General features: G+C 45.1%; 1 protein-coding gene across 1 annotated transcript in view; it reads left to right on the forward strand.

Annotated features, from left to right (window-relative positions):
- The window catches only part of STK24 (serine/threonine kinase 24), a 69,573-nt gene extending 57,336 nt beyond the window's left edge, over positions 1 to 12,237 (forward strand). Inside the window, exons 7-11 of the mRNA XM_019632671.1 lie at positions 898 to 1,043; positions 2,914 to 3,043; positions 4,043 to 4,111; positions 6,896 to 7,032; positions 11,187 to 12,237. Coding sequence (XP_019488216.1) covers positions 898 to 1,043; positions 2,914 to 3,043; positions 4,043 to 4,111; positions 6,896 to 7,032; positions 11,187 to 11,223 — 519 coding nt within the window. The 3' untranslated portion in view covers positions 11,224 to 12,237. The remainder of the gene's footprint in view (positions 1 to 897; positions 1,044 to 2,913; positions 3,044 to 4,042; positions 4,112 to 6,895; positions 7,033 to 11,186) is intronic.
- The last annotated feature ends 336 nt before the right edge of the window (positions 12,238 to 12,573 follow it).

The following is a 12,573-nucleotide window of genomic DNA, read 5'->3' on the forward strand; positions in this document are numbered from 1 at the left end:
GAGTTTCACAATCACGTGGACAGGGAGTGAGAAATACCAGAAGTGGCCCAGGTTTTTCACAAACTTGAATTTGAGAAGCCTGCCTGGCTCTTGTTAACAAAACTTTAGTAATTTGGAATAAGTGGGAACTTATTATTTGTGTGTTCCTCCTGTGTGCTCTGATTGGGGCTTCATTCAGCTTCCTTGGGAGGCATATTCCCTGTAATTGGGTTTGTCAACCTCAAGGGCAAAACAGTTGTCCAAGTTCAAAGTGTAGTATCTGGCTGTGGTCATGCTAAGCCCAAGGCCTGGATAAAGTTGACAGGGAAGGAGGAAGACCTGGGAAACTGGCATTTCTAAATTGAGAGGGTTGGATGACTCAGGACTCGGGTCCGCTTTCAGCATCCAAGAAAGAGTATCTCTTGGCTCCTTTCTCGTTTCTCAAAGGTGGATCCAGATTAACATTTTTTATTATTTTGGGGGCTGGAGCCAAACATTAATATAGAAGGTTAACAAGGTGAAGAACATTTTCTCTCTTGCCAGCATTTGTAATAAAATGTTTTATAAAAACTAGAAAGTACATTCTAGCTCTTTGGAGTGATCTCTGAAATTCTCTGGAGTGTTTTCTACATAAATGCATTTTTCTGGAGGAAGTTCTCTTGGCTTTTATTGGATGGTTCCCATTAGATACTAAATGCTATGTCCATACCGTTCATAGAATCCACCCACAGGTGCTGAATGACTACTCTTTTAGTCTTATGGGAAAACAACTTTGAAGTTGAATTTGATCTTTACGTATTAGTGTGGTGGTTTGACATTTTGAGGCAGAAGTCTGACCTTTGGGGTAGAGTCGGGTAGAATGTAGGGACTTCATCTCATGCCTTTTCTGTTTCCTTTGTTTGGTGGTTTGTTTTCCAGAGACCCACTGCTAAGGAGTTACTAAAGCACAAGTTTATAATACGCAATGCAAAGAAAACGTCCTACTTGACTGAGCTCATTGACAGGTACAAGAGGTGGAAGGCCGAACAGAGCCATGAAGACTCCAGCTCTGAAGACTCTGACACGTAAGTCTGTCCGTCTGAGTCCTGTGAGCCAGGAGGGGTTCGCGTGAGCCCTGCACTGTGCCTGAGCCACACAGTATGCAGGATGTGACCTGTTTGTTCTAGTCTCTTCTTTGGGGTGGGCTTTGGGCACTGCCCCTCCCCTCCCCTCCTTTTTAAAAAAGTTAATCCAAGTTGATGGAGCTCCTTGTGTTAGAGTATGGAACCATTTGGGAATCTTTTAGCCTCTTTTTGTTGCTAGTCGAGTTTTTCCGAGTAAAATCTGATAAAACTGTGTGAACTGAACTGAACTTGGTTTTTTTTTCCTTTGTTATACTTCCTGCTCTTAAAATACTGATCAGATGAAACTGCTTTAAATATAATTTGAAGACGATATGAATGTTTGTTTGTGTGATTCTGTGTTTTGTCCTGATGGATGCTTAGCATTATAAAAGCTCTGTATCAGGAAGTTACGTACCAAAAACTGGTGTCAAGTTAAGCATCTAGGAATCCAGTTAGCTAAAGAGACGAATTAGGTCTCGGAGCCATTTCAGTCCACGGGGAGGGAAAGCTGGACTGATGGCTCTGACGTGAAAGAAGGGAAGCCAGGCCACTTGAATCCGAAATTTTGGGGGTGAGATCCATGTGTTTTTTCCACGTTCTCATGTGATTCTGTTGTAAAGCCAAGAGTGAGAACCATTGACTAGGCATTTGTTGGATCGTGACATTAAGAAATTAGGGTGTTAGCAACGGGGATGAAAAGATGAAGGAGTCCAGATGTGACCATAGATTTGGGTCAAGGAGGTTGAGACAGTCCAGGCTTCACCATTGTGGTGGTGCCGTTGAGATGATGACATTGGCGAAGCAGCTGATCCGGGAGGCCAGGTACAGGACGCTGAGTGTGGTGGGACGGGTTTGAGATGCTGACAGGACGTGTCCAGTGTACACTGGCATCAAAGGCTTAGAGTTCAGGAGAGATGTGTAGGCAGACGATATGGATTTAGTCACCACTCTGTAAATGGTCATTGGAGCCATGAGAACGAATGGTGTCACTCAGAGCGAATCTTCAGAGTGAGAAGGGCCTGAGGCCTAGGACAAAATCCTAGGAAACCCCAGCATAGAGGATGAAGCTGAGAATAACATGGTCAGAGGGAAGTTGGAGGAGTGTGGCCCCAGGAGTCTGGAGGGTCTAGAGGAGGAGGGGGTGATCAGCAGGACCATTTGTTGCTGAGGTTTCAGGCACGATAAGAACTAACCAGAAATCCCCTTGTCTGATGGTATGCAGAGGATTGGTGGCCTAGGCCATAGCAGTAGCAGGGACGGGGGCGAGTTTCAGAGTGAGCGAAAGGCAAGAAATAGAGGCAGTGAGTGCAGGCAACACATCCAGGAAATGTGGCGGAGAGACTGGCTATAGCTAGAAGGGAGGTTGTGTTGAGTGAGCAAAAAGGAATGCGTGTTGAATGTTTGGTGGGAAGGAGCCGAAGGGGAGAAAAATCCAGGAGAGAGGGGCTGTCAGTGAGTAGAGAATGGTTCTGCTCACTGCTTTCCATTAGAGGAGGTGGGAGGATGGGTGTGGAGGCAGCTGGTGCTGTGGGAAGTCACAGAAGCACACTCTGATGGTGTGTCTGATCTGTGAGGTAGGAGACAGGGTCATCTTCTGAAAGCCACGAGGGACTGGAGGTGGATGTGGTTGGTGGGGGTGGAGAAGATTGGAAGTGGGTGTGGAGCGTGGGTGTGAGAGAAGGTGTACGTGGGGGGCGCGCAGTGCTGAGAGCTGGGTCGGGGTTGGAGAAGGCGTGGGTTGAGAGGCTGCCAGTGGCCCTCCTCCGCGAGGCCTTGGCCCCGCAGAGCCAGCACATTCACTCACAGAGTTCTCCTGGATTTCTGTGTTAAGGGAAACAGACACGGACGGCCAGGCATCCGGAGGCAGCGACTCTGGGGACTGGATCTTCACGATCCGAGAGAAAGACCCAAAGAGCCTTGAGAATGGAGCTCTTCAGCCATCGGATTTAGAAAGAAATAAGGTATGTTTGCTTGTGACCAACACTTGTCATCGGTCAACAACATTTTCCAGTCACTTTTCTGCAAGCCCTGCTGTTAGTGGCTAGGTGGTCCCTCATGGCAGCCTGTTCTGGAATTTTGCTGTCAGTGAATCAACAGAGCAAGAGATTTTGTTCCGACTGATTACTCAGAGTCAGACCTACAGCGCTAATTTCTGCTCTCTGTAGGCCCGCTGTCCTGCTGCGGAGTCAGCGTTTCCTGGCACTTGGACACGCAGTGGGATTCATATAGGGGGTAGGGTGAGGTTTCGCACATGAAATGCCTTTCCATCTCTCTTGACAGGATGATTCCTATTTTGCATACAGGATTATTCATATAAGGTTCTAGAATTTTGGGATTAAGTTTTATTTAAAGATCTTAAAGACAAATGTATATAAAACTTAATTTTGATAAGTTGAGCTCATGTCTGTTTTAAGTTTATGAAAAGCTATAGTTTTAGGATCTTTCTAAGGCACGGTGGTGTAGTTTCCCTCAGGTAGCGTGGACCAGTGGCTGTCCCTTGCTGATCCTGCAAGTCCTGCTTTGATAAGCAGATAGGCGTCATTACATGTTCAGATAGAGGTTGCAAAAGTAAAAAATAGGCCACAGTCTTAACGGCAGCCTCTTGTAGTAGCCAGCTCTGATCTGATTTCCATTTCCAGGGCTTCATTAGGTAAGTCCTCCTCCATAGATGCATCTATTCTGCATCACCTGTAGCCACACAAATGCCACCTCCTGGACCTCTAGTACCTTTCCACGTGGAACCCAAACACTGTAGTTCTGCCCCTTGCATGGGTTTTGCATATCACTGCTAATGGAATTCTGTTTATTAGTGAAGAACAGTAAGGCCGTCTTATTCAGATTTGATAGTGAACAGAGAACAGTGCAGACTTTATGCTTAGATAGCACATACCTGAAGCTTATTGAATTACTGAAAATGTGAATATTAAATATTTCTAATTACCTTTTTTTTCTTCTCCAAGATGAAAGACATCCCAAAGAGGCCTTTCTCTCAGTGTTTATCTACAATTATTTCTCCTCTGTTTGCAGAGGTAAGATACCCAGTTGACGTTTGTGGGGAGGTGAGAGGGGGAGAACAGGTGAGCAGGACATGCCTTCTGTGACAGCATTGCCAGTAGGATTGGGAGCTTAGAACAGCACGAGAGGGCGCCTCGTGCTCCTGGGAGGCCGGCTGGAATCCGGCCCCTCCTGGGACACATCCCCGTTGCTGCCTTGAGTGTACAGATGGGACCAACGACCCAGCCCAAGTCCATGCATTACTGGGGCGATTTACCTTCAGTTGTGCTGCTTTCTACAAAATGTATTTGGGTGCAACCTGCCTCAGACGAATTTATGGCAATATGAAAAGTAGATTTTTATTTCAAAGGGGACATTGAATTCCCTGGAGCCCTCATGTTTCCCACTGAGCCCCCAGATTAACCTTAACGCTTACTCAGTACCCAGTGTAGTCACCTTACCCGGAAGGGCCACCCATTTTCCAGGTCAGCGGCCCATTTCAGTTCCTTGTTCTGTGACTGACTGCATCTTGTGCCATCTTTCCCTCTCCCTTCTCAGAGGAGCTCCCCACACACACACACACACACACACTTCCTGTAGAAATCTATATGCAGACTGCATTTTGAGATGTTCTAATAGGTTTTGTAAGAACAAAGATTATTATTCATCTGGTTAGTAGCTGATTGAGGAAAACTTGGAAATCTCCCTTTTTCTCTCATTTTCTTGTGCCCCTCTTCCTGGCCCAGGCGGCCTTTAAGATATTTCAGAATGAGTTGATACCAGCCAGTGCCTTGCACTCACAGGCTCATTCCCGTGCTCCACTTGGCCTGAACCTCTGTCACACGCAGCCTTGACCTCGGCAGGGCCCGGGAGGCTCCAGGCCAGCCTCTGTCCTGCTCCCTCCTCCCAGCCCCTCCAGGCTCCCATCGCCTTTCCAGCTCAGCGTCTGCCTTCACAAGCTTGTCTCAGGGCGCTCCTTCCAACCCGGGAGACTGGAGCCCAGCTGCAGGGCTGTGGCCGGAGCCTGAGGTACAGGGTGGAACCACTGAACACACTGGTTTCAGATTGAAGACTGAATGGCACAGGGCAGGTAGAGGCCCCTTGTGTGTCGCTTTCTGGCTCCAGCCGTGGTCGGTGTTTCTGAGTACCTTTGCTCTTTCTAGGATGTCCATAAGACCCCATTTTGCTCTTCGTATGTTTGGGAGATTGGTCCTTCAGGTTTTCTAGATGCCCCTTTCTTTCCTGTGACCCTGCCATCGCCACTTCACTAGCTCAATCGGGCAATTAGGACAGATGGCATAGATTTTCTCATTTGTGTGAAGCTATTTATTTTTTATTGGGCACATGAAAAAACTTTTCAGAAATCATTCAGAATTAATGAATTAATCATACATATAATGTTTCCGCCAGCTAACCTAAAGGTAAACTCACAGGTAACTTTTCTTATATGTTTTTATTATTAATACTTGATAATCTCACATTTAAAGTGTTCAGTGTGCATTCTGTATAATACTCATAAAACTCAGTAAGGAATGATCATTATCCCCACATCTGAAGGACAGACAGAGGTAGGACATGTCCTGACGTCACTCAGTGTGTGCCCAGGTGGCTCACTCATGTCGGGGGTGGATAGAACCTGTCCAGCAGCAGCCTCGGGGCGGAGGAACTTTCTCGTAGGGTCGTGGGGTGGGGTGGGCATTGGAAGAACGCAGCCGGAGGAAATGGCAGGGACCCAGAGTGGTGGGTTGCAGGTCCCTCACTCAGGATGTGTAGATACTGTTGTATTTAGTCGTTAAATGATGGGGAGTCCTAGACAGACACAAGTGACTGTCTCTAGGTTGGTTGTGTTACAGTCTGTGATAAGGGGGAATGTAGGAACAACCACGCTCAGAACGCTGAACAGACTTCAGCCCCTGCCGGCCCCACCCATCCAGGCCTTCCCGTTCTTCTGGATGTCCCTTGAGCAGGGAGAAGCCATTGTTTTCAGAATGAGACCAGTGCTGCGAATGACAGCATGTGTTCACACCAGCTTGGAAAATCGAAGCTGTTTTGTAAACTATTTCTTGAAGATGGGATTGGGTGGGGGCCTCCTGAAGAGGAGGCTGTGTCTGTCTCCTGTGCAGCTGCCACCTGGAGCCTGTTCCGAGAGGCTGTCAGCCCTGCTGTGCTGCGTCTTGCCTTGAGCGGCTCTCCTTGCCCATTGCACGTTTTGCTTGCATCCCCGAAAGAGACTGAGTTGACCTTAAAATGAAGCAAGTGCCTGAAGACACTGTCGTGATTTTTTGTGGGAGCAGAGGTGCCGAGGGACATTGCGGGTTCCCAGATTTTAGGGCTGCCACTTATTCACTTGAAATAGAGTATTTTGACAAAATAGTACCAGAAAGGCAGTTGGTCACCGTCTGAGACCAACCCGTTCACGTTAGTAAGCTTTAGATTAGATTGTGGCTTTAGTGTGGCAGGCAACTGGTGCTCAGTAATTTTGAAATTGCTCTTCTGGTATAAGTTTAAGGTTGAAATGGGACAAAAAATAAAAAGGGCAGAGACTGTCATGATCAGGTTTGAAAAGGTGCACAGAAGCTAGTTGTCTATTCACTCTAGTGAAGGCAGTGACTTAGGTCCTATGCCCTTGCTGTACTCGTGCACAGTGTTCTTAGCATTCAAAAAGCTGTTCATTGAAAGGGGCTGAGCCAAAGCCGCTGCCAGGCCTCATCCGGATGGAGCAGTTAACGGTCCGGTCCACACGTGTGTTACTTTCTGAAATACATGCTCAGCGGTTCCTGTGCTCATGTGTTTCATGCTGTTCATGTTTGTGTTTGAAGTTGAAGGAGAAGAGCCAGGCGTGTGGAGGTAACATGGGGTCCATAGAGGAGCTGCGAGGGGCCATCTACCTGGCAGAAGAGGCGTGCCCCGGGATCTCGGACACCATGGTGGCCCAGCTTGTACAGCGGCTCCAGAGGTAACTGCTGCCGTTGCTCCTGCAGCTGAGCTCGCTCGCTGCCTCTAGGGAGGAGAGCCCCCTGGAGGTCACACGATGTTTGCCCTGTGGCTTTCTTAGGCTGGATGTGGGAAGGCCTTCAAGTAGATGGCTTGTCTGTCCTCCCCTTTGCAGTTTGGTGCTTTTTCCTGGGCTGTACCTGTTACCTCCTTCTGAATTAGAAAAATCAATATGAATGGATGATAGGAATCTGGACACGACTGGGAAGGACCGCAGAGCTTTGTGCAGCTGTAGCTCTTGACACACAAGCACAGAATACCTTTAAGATACCTGTCTGCTCTGAATGATGCAGCCTAATCATCAGCCAGAGCAATATAGTTCTTAGCCAGATGTTTGCAACTCTCCTTTTGGTTTTATGCTTTGAAGTCGTGTCCAAAAGCCCTAGAAGTTTGGGCTTGGTAAGCTCAATGAGAAGAGACACGGGTGTGTGCTTTTCCCTGGGTACTTGTGCCAGCTCTCCACTCTGCCGCGTGCTGTGAGGGCTTGTTGTGACAGCAGTACACCCCCATTTTGCACAGCCTGCAGGGTGCTCCCTGTCCCACCGGTGGCCCTGGTGCCACATGTGCTCTAGGGTGGGGAGTGAGTGGGGGTGACGATCTGGGCCTCCCCACTCACTCTCTGGAACTTGTTTTAGGAGTGTCCTTGTGGAGGACGCCACTGACTTCCACCCTAGCCTGAGTCACTTGGTACTTAGAGTGGAGGGCTGCCGTCCAGCAGCTCTGGCTCTGTCTTTCCTCCACGTCCCAGACCTCAGCACTGCCGAAGCACAGGGCATGTCATTGCTTTGAACTTCACCGTCCAGGTGAATTGTTCAGGCTGTTGAGCCCCTTTCAAACGATGGCCGAGCCTTCATAAAAATAGAAGTGTTTCAGGTCTGTTCTGAGATGTCAGCTTGACAGCACATAAAGAAGTCAGCCATTCCTTAGAAGTGCTGATTGAAGGGGCTGCCCAGTGTCCTGGGAATTGGCCCTCTGTAAAGTGGGACATCAAGAGGAAACCTCAGTCCTGAGCTTTCAGGTGTATTCTCCAGAACGCTCAGGCTCCTTTGTAAAAGACATCCCAACTTTTCTAACTTGCCCTAAATAAAGTTTAGGCTGCAGAATAAAAACTGTTTCTTGGTTGCCTTTAATTTTGAGGCAGTAGGTAGAATTGTTATCTCCCCTGCCTTGATACTAATGAATTACAGGAATTAGAGGATAACAATAAGAAAGCTAAGTCATCATATACTTACCCAAATATAGTTGTTACCATGTTTGTATCTACCCATTATGTGTATGCAGTTAATTTCTAAAATAGCTTTGTTATAATATTCATTGAATGCTTTATCATATAATATTAGCATCCTGTAAGCTTTTCCACTATTAATAATGGTCCGATTTTCTGATTTCTCAAAGAAACTTGATATCACTTCACAACTCATTTTAGTGGAATTTGTTTCTCATTAAAAAAAGCCTTTAAATCTCAAACAAATAGAATTAAACCAAAAACCAGTGGTATTATCATTTTGATTTTGTTTTCTGCTTTTGTAGTGTCACTTGTAGGACTGATATTTTTCACATTGTCCCAAATTGCCTGAAATTATTGTCAGTGATTTATATATGTGCCTGGATTTCCCTGCAGCTCCAGGCACAGGTGGTGTGGCCTGTGCGTATGTAATTGATCTCTCTGTTTCCCTTTCTTCAGTTGCTGGTAAGAGTTGATCTGTTCCAGCGCTGTCCAATAGAAAGATAATGCGAGCTACATATAGAATTTTAAATATTCTAGTAGCCACACACAAAAAAATACAAAAGGAACAACTGAAATTAGTTTTAATGTTTTTTAACCCGCTGCATCCAAAATCTTATTTTAACGTGTAGTCAGTATAAACAATTCTCAGTAAGGTATTTCACATTCGTTTAAGGTATTTCACATTCATTTTAGTACTACGTCTTTGTAATCCGGTATAGGTTTTACACTCCACAGCACACATCTCAGTGTGAACTTGCCACATGTCAGGTGCTTAGTAGCCATATATTGGGTTGTCAGAAAAGTCATGACGTATTTTTTCTCTGTTTTTCGTTGCAAAAATGCGTCATGACTTTTCTGACAACCCAATTTAATGTGAGTATAACTACCGCTGTCTACATTACGTTGAAGTTTTACTTTGCAGTGATGCGTTAGACATACTGGGTCAGGTCAGCATTCTTTCTTTCTCCTCCTTTTTCTTTCCTTTGTGACGTGTAAACCCTCTCATCCTCAGCCAAGATGACCCTGCTCCTGGGTCCTCGCCTGGCTCCTGCTGATGCCATCCATTTATTCTTGTCGGGTTCCCAGCTCTTCCCGGGTTCCCGCCCTCCCCCCTCCCCCCCCAGCTGCTGTCAAACAACAGTGGCCATTGCTGATGCTTCATCCCCATTTTACTCCCCAGTGCATAACTCCAGTGGATCACCTCAAAAAATGAGAAGTGACTTGTGTGTAAAGCATTTCAAAAGCTTCCTGTATATCTTAGTTTGAACTAATGTGTGGGTCCTTTAGTGTGGCATCAGTTCCTCCCATGACTTAGGCATTTGTGCTTCTTGAAAAGTGAGTCTTAGCATCTGTGGCTAAAGCGTGCTTTTCAAGAGGATCTTTTTGTAAGCGTTGTTCTCTGGGAGAGTGCCACATATTTTAAATGCCTTAAGAGAGGAGCTCAGGTTGGAATGTTTGCAGTAGGTCCCGTTAAACATGTCTTTAGCCATCTCCTGTGACTCGGTCAGCTTTGAGGTGGTTGAGGAGACCTTGGCCATGAGGGTCCTCACCCCCGACCCTTTTTTGTATTCTAAAGCAACACAGTACTGAGGAGTCAGTGGGAAACAAGAAAGTATACATGACCCCACCATCCACAGGCCATTTACTATCATCATCTTCATCATTCTTGGTGCACTGCCTTCCATTGTTACATAGAAGCCATGCACTTAACCATATTTTTTACATTTCTGAAAATTATAATGCATGTGTAATTTCTGGACATTCTTTTGTATGTATTTAGGATAAAGAAATGACATAAAACTGTAAAGTTTGTGCCCACTTGTTAAACGTGTATATAGTTTTCATACTGCTTAAATATAATTACAGGTTCTAATCTCTGATTTCATTCAGCTTGCTTAGTTTACTTAACCATTTCTCCATTGTTGCATATCAGAGTTGTTTCCTAATTATTATAATTACAAAAAAACCTAAGATACCATTCTAGGAAGTGGATTACCTGAACAAGTATTAATATGTTTGTGGCCAAAAGGCGTCTTGCACTGCTACTCAAATCAGCCATGTTTATGCATCCTTGGAATCTTACTAGGTCATGGGTATTATTGATTTTTCAATTTTTAAAAATTGATTATAAGTAAAGGTGTATTATTTGCATCTTTTTTCTTTCCTGGAAGGCTGAACACATTCTCACTTTTTTTTTAAGATTTTATTGGGGAATTGGGGAAGGGGAACAGACAAGTTGCTGTCCTTTTGTTCTTAAGTCTAGTTGTGGAGGACGTTGCTTCACTGGCCCATGTTGGTATTATCATTGAGGTCTTCCTGGGTGAGGCAGATCGGTCGCTGGGCCCTGGATGGCACTCACAGCGGCTTTTGGCAGCTCATGCCATCTGCCAGCCACTCACGGTAGCTCACAGCAGCCCCAATGCAGCCTATGCTGTCACCGGCGACTTACGGCAGCCCAGTTCCAGGTCGTGCTGTTGTTCACCATCTTAGCTGTAGAGGGCGCAGCGTCACTGACCCTCATGTGGGATCCAAACTGGGACCCTGCTACTCAGAGCTTATGCTCCCAAGCCAACTCTTAACCAATGTGCCACTCAACCGATCCCGTATTCTTGCTTTTTAGCACATGCTTTTATTTTCTTTATGACGGAATTTAACTGTTCTGAAAATTTTTGTGTTGGAATCATGATTTTTAAAATTTTTATGTAAAAATTTATGTATTCTTTATATAGTAATCCATTGACAGTGCTCTACTTAATGTTTTTATGATGTGGGTTGTCTGTAAAAACTAGGATTTTGGTAATTGTTTGAATTTTTACAAGTTTTTTAATTTAGAGAAATGATATTTACTTCTCTCTCTCTTTCTCTCTCTCTCTTTTTTTCTTTCCTAGATATTCTCTAAGTGGTGGAGGAACTTCATCCCACTGAAATTCCTTTGTCATTTGGGGTTTTGTTTTTCCTTTTTTCTTCTTCATCCTCCTCCATTAAAAAAGTCAACGAGAGCCTTTGCTGACTCTGCTGAAGAGATGCGCCTTCGAGGGTTCGTCCCCCCAGCCGAGGTTGCCCATCTAGTGTCACACGGTCTTTCCTCGCTGGCCTCGGCCAGGAAAGTCTCTAGATGGGGTGGGGAGGGTCAGCTCCTTCAAGCGATCATTTTATTTTATTATTCTTGTTTTTAATTTTAACCATAGTGCACATATCAAGGAAAGTGTCTTTAAAAACAAACACAAACCCTGAAATGTATATTTAGGATTATGATAAGGCAACTGAAGAAATGAAACCTCAGGTATCCTGCTTTAAGTTGTAACTCCCCTCCTCGGGAGCTGGAGGTCGCTCTGGTGGGTCAGTGTACAGATTTGTATATAGTGTCATTTTTACGGAAACCCTTCGGGCGTGCATAAGGAATCACTGTGTACAAATTGGCCAAGTGCTTCTGTAGATACTGTCAGTGGAGTAAATATTTGACAGGCCATAACTTGAGTCTATTGCCTTGCCTTTATTACGTGTAAATTTTGAATTATGTGACCAGTGATTTGGGTTTATTTTGTATTTGCAGGGTTTGCCATTAATAATAATTAATGCCCCTCTTATGGAAACACTCCTATTTGTACCTCAACAAATGCAAATTTCCCTCTTGTTTGTCCCACAACCCTTTTGGTACACTTAGAAGTTGAGTTCCTTTTTCATTGATGGTACTATTTCTTAGTGTTTTAAATTGGAACATATCTTGCCTCATGAAGCTTTAAATTATTATTTTAAGTTTCTCCCCGATGAAGTGCTCTCGTCTAACATTCGTTTGGAATCGTGCCACTGCCAATCCCGCTCCAGCTGTACCGTTCTTTCCAGGATGATTTTCTGTTGCACCTTGTAGTAAAATCTGCATATCATCTTTCCCACCTAAAAATGTCTGAATGCTTACACGAATAAATTTTATAACACTTACATTGCATACTTTCCTTGAAATGTGACTCTCGAGAGGGCAGCGCACCTGCCGTGTTTGTGTGTGTGTGTGTGTGTGTGTGTGTGTGTGTGTGTGTGTGTGTGTGGTTGTATGTGGTTGTGTGTGATGAGACATTTTAGAACGCTCCAGGAAGAAGTGCCCACATTCAAAATGCTGAATATTCAGTTCCCTCTGCGACTTTTACAAAGTGGTCACTAAGAAGATACAGCTGAATATTGCTGACTTGTGAAATTGATCTTTCCAGAAACCTCAATTAAGGGTTGTTTTGTTCTCTTAAAGGAGCCTGTGTCCACTCGCTTGTCAGCCCGGTGTCTGTC

The sequence above is a fragment of the Hipposideros armiger genome, unplaced genomic scaffold (assembly GCF_001890085.2).
Source record: "Hipposideros armiger isolate ML-2016 unplaced genomic scaffold, ASM189008v1 scaffold_1161, whole genome shotgun sequence".
NCBI lineage: Eukaryota > Metazoa > Chordata > Mammalia > Chiroptera > Hipposideridae > Hipposideros > Hipposideros armiger.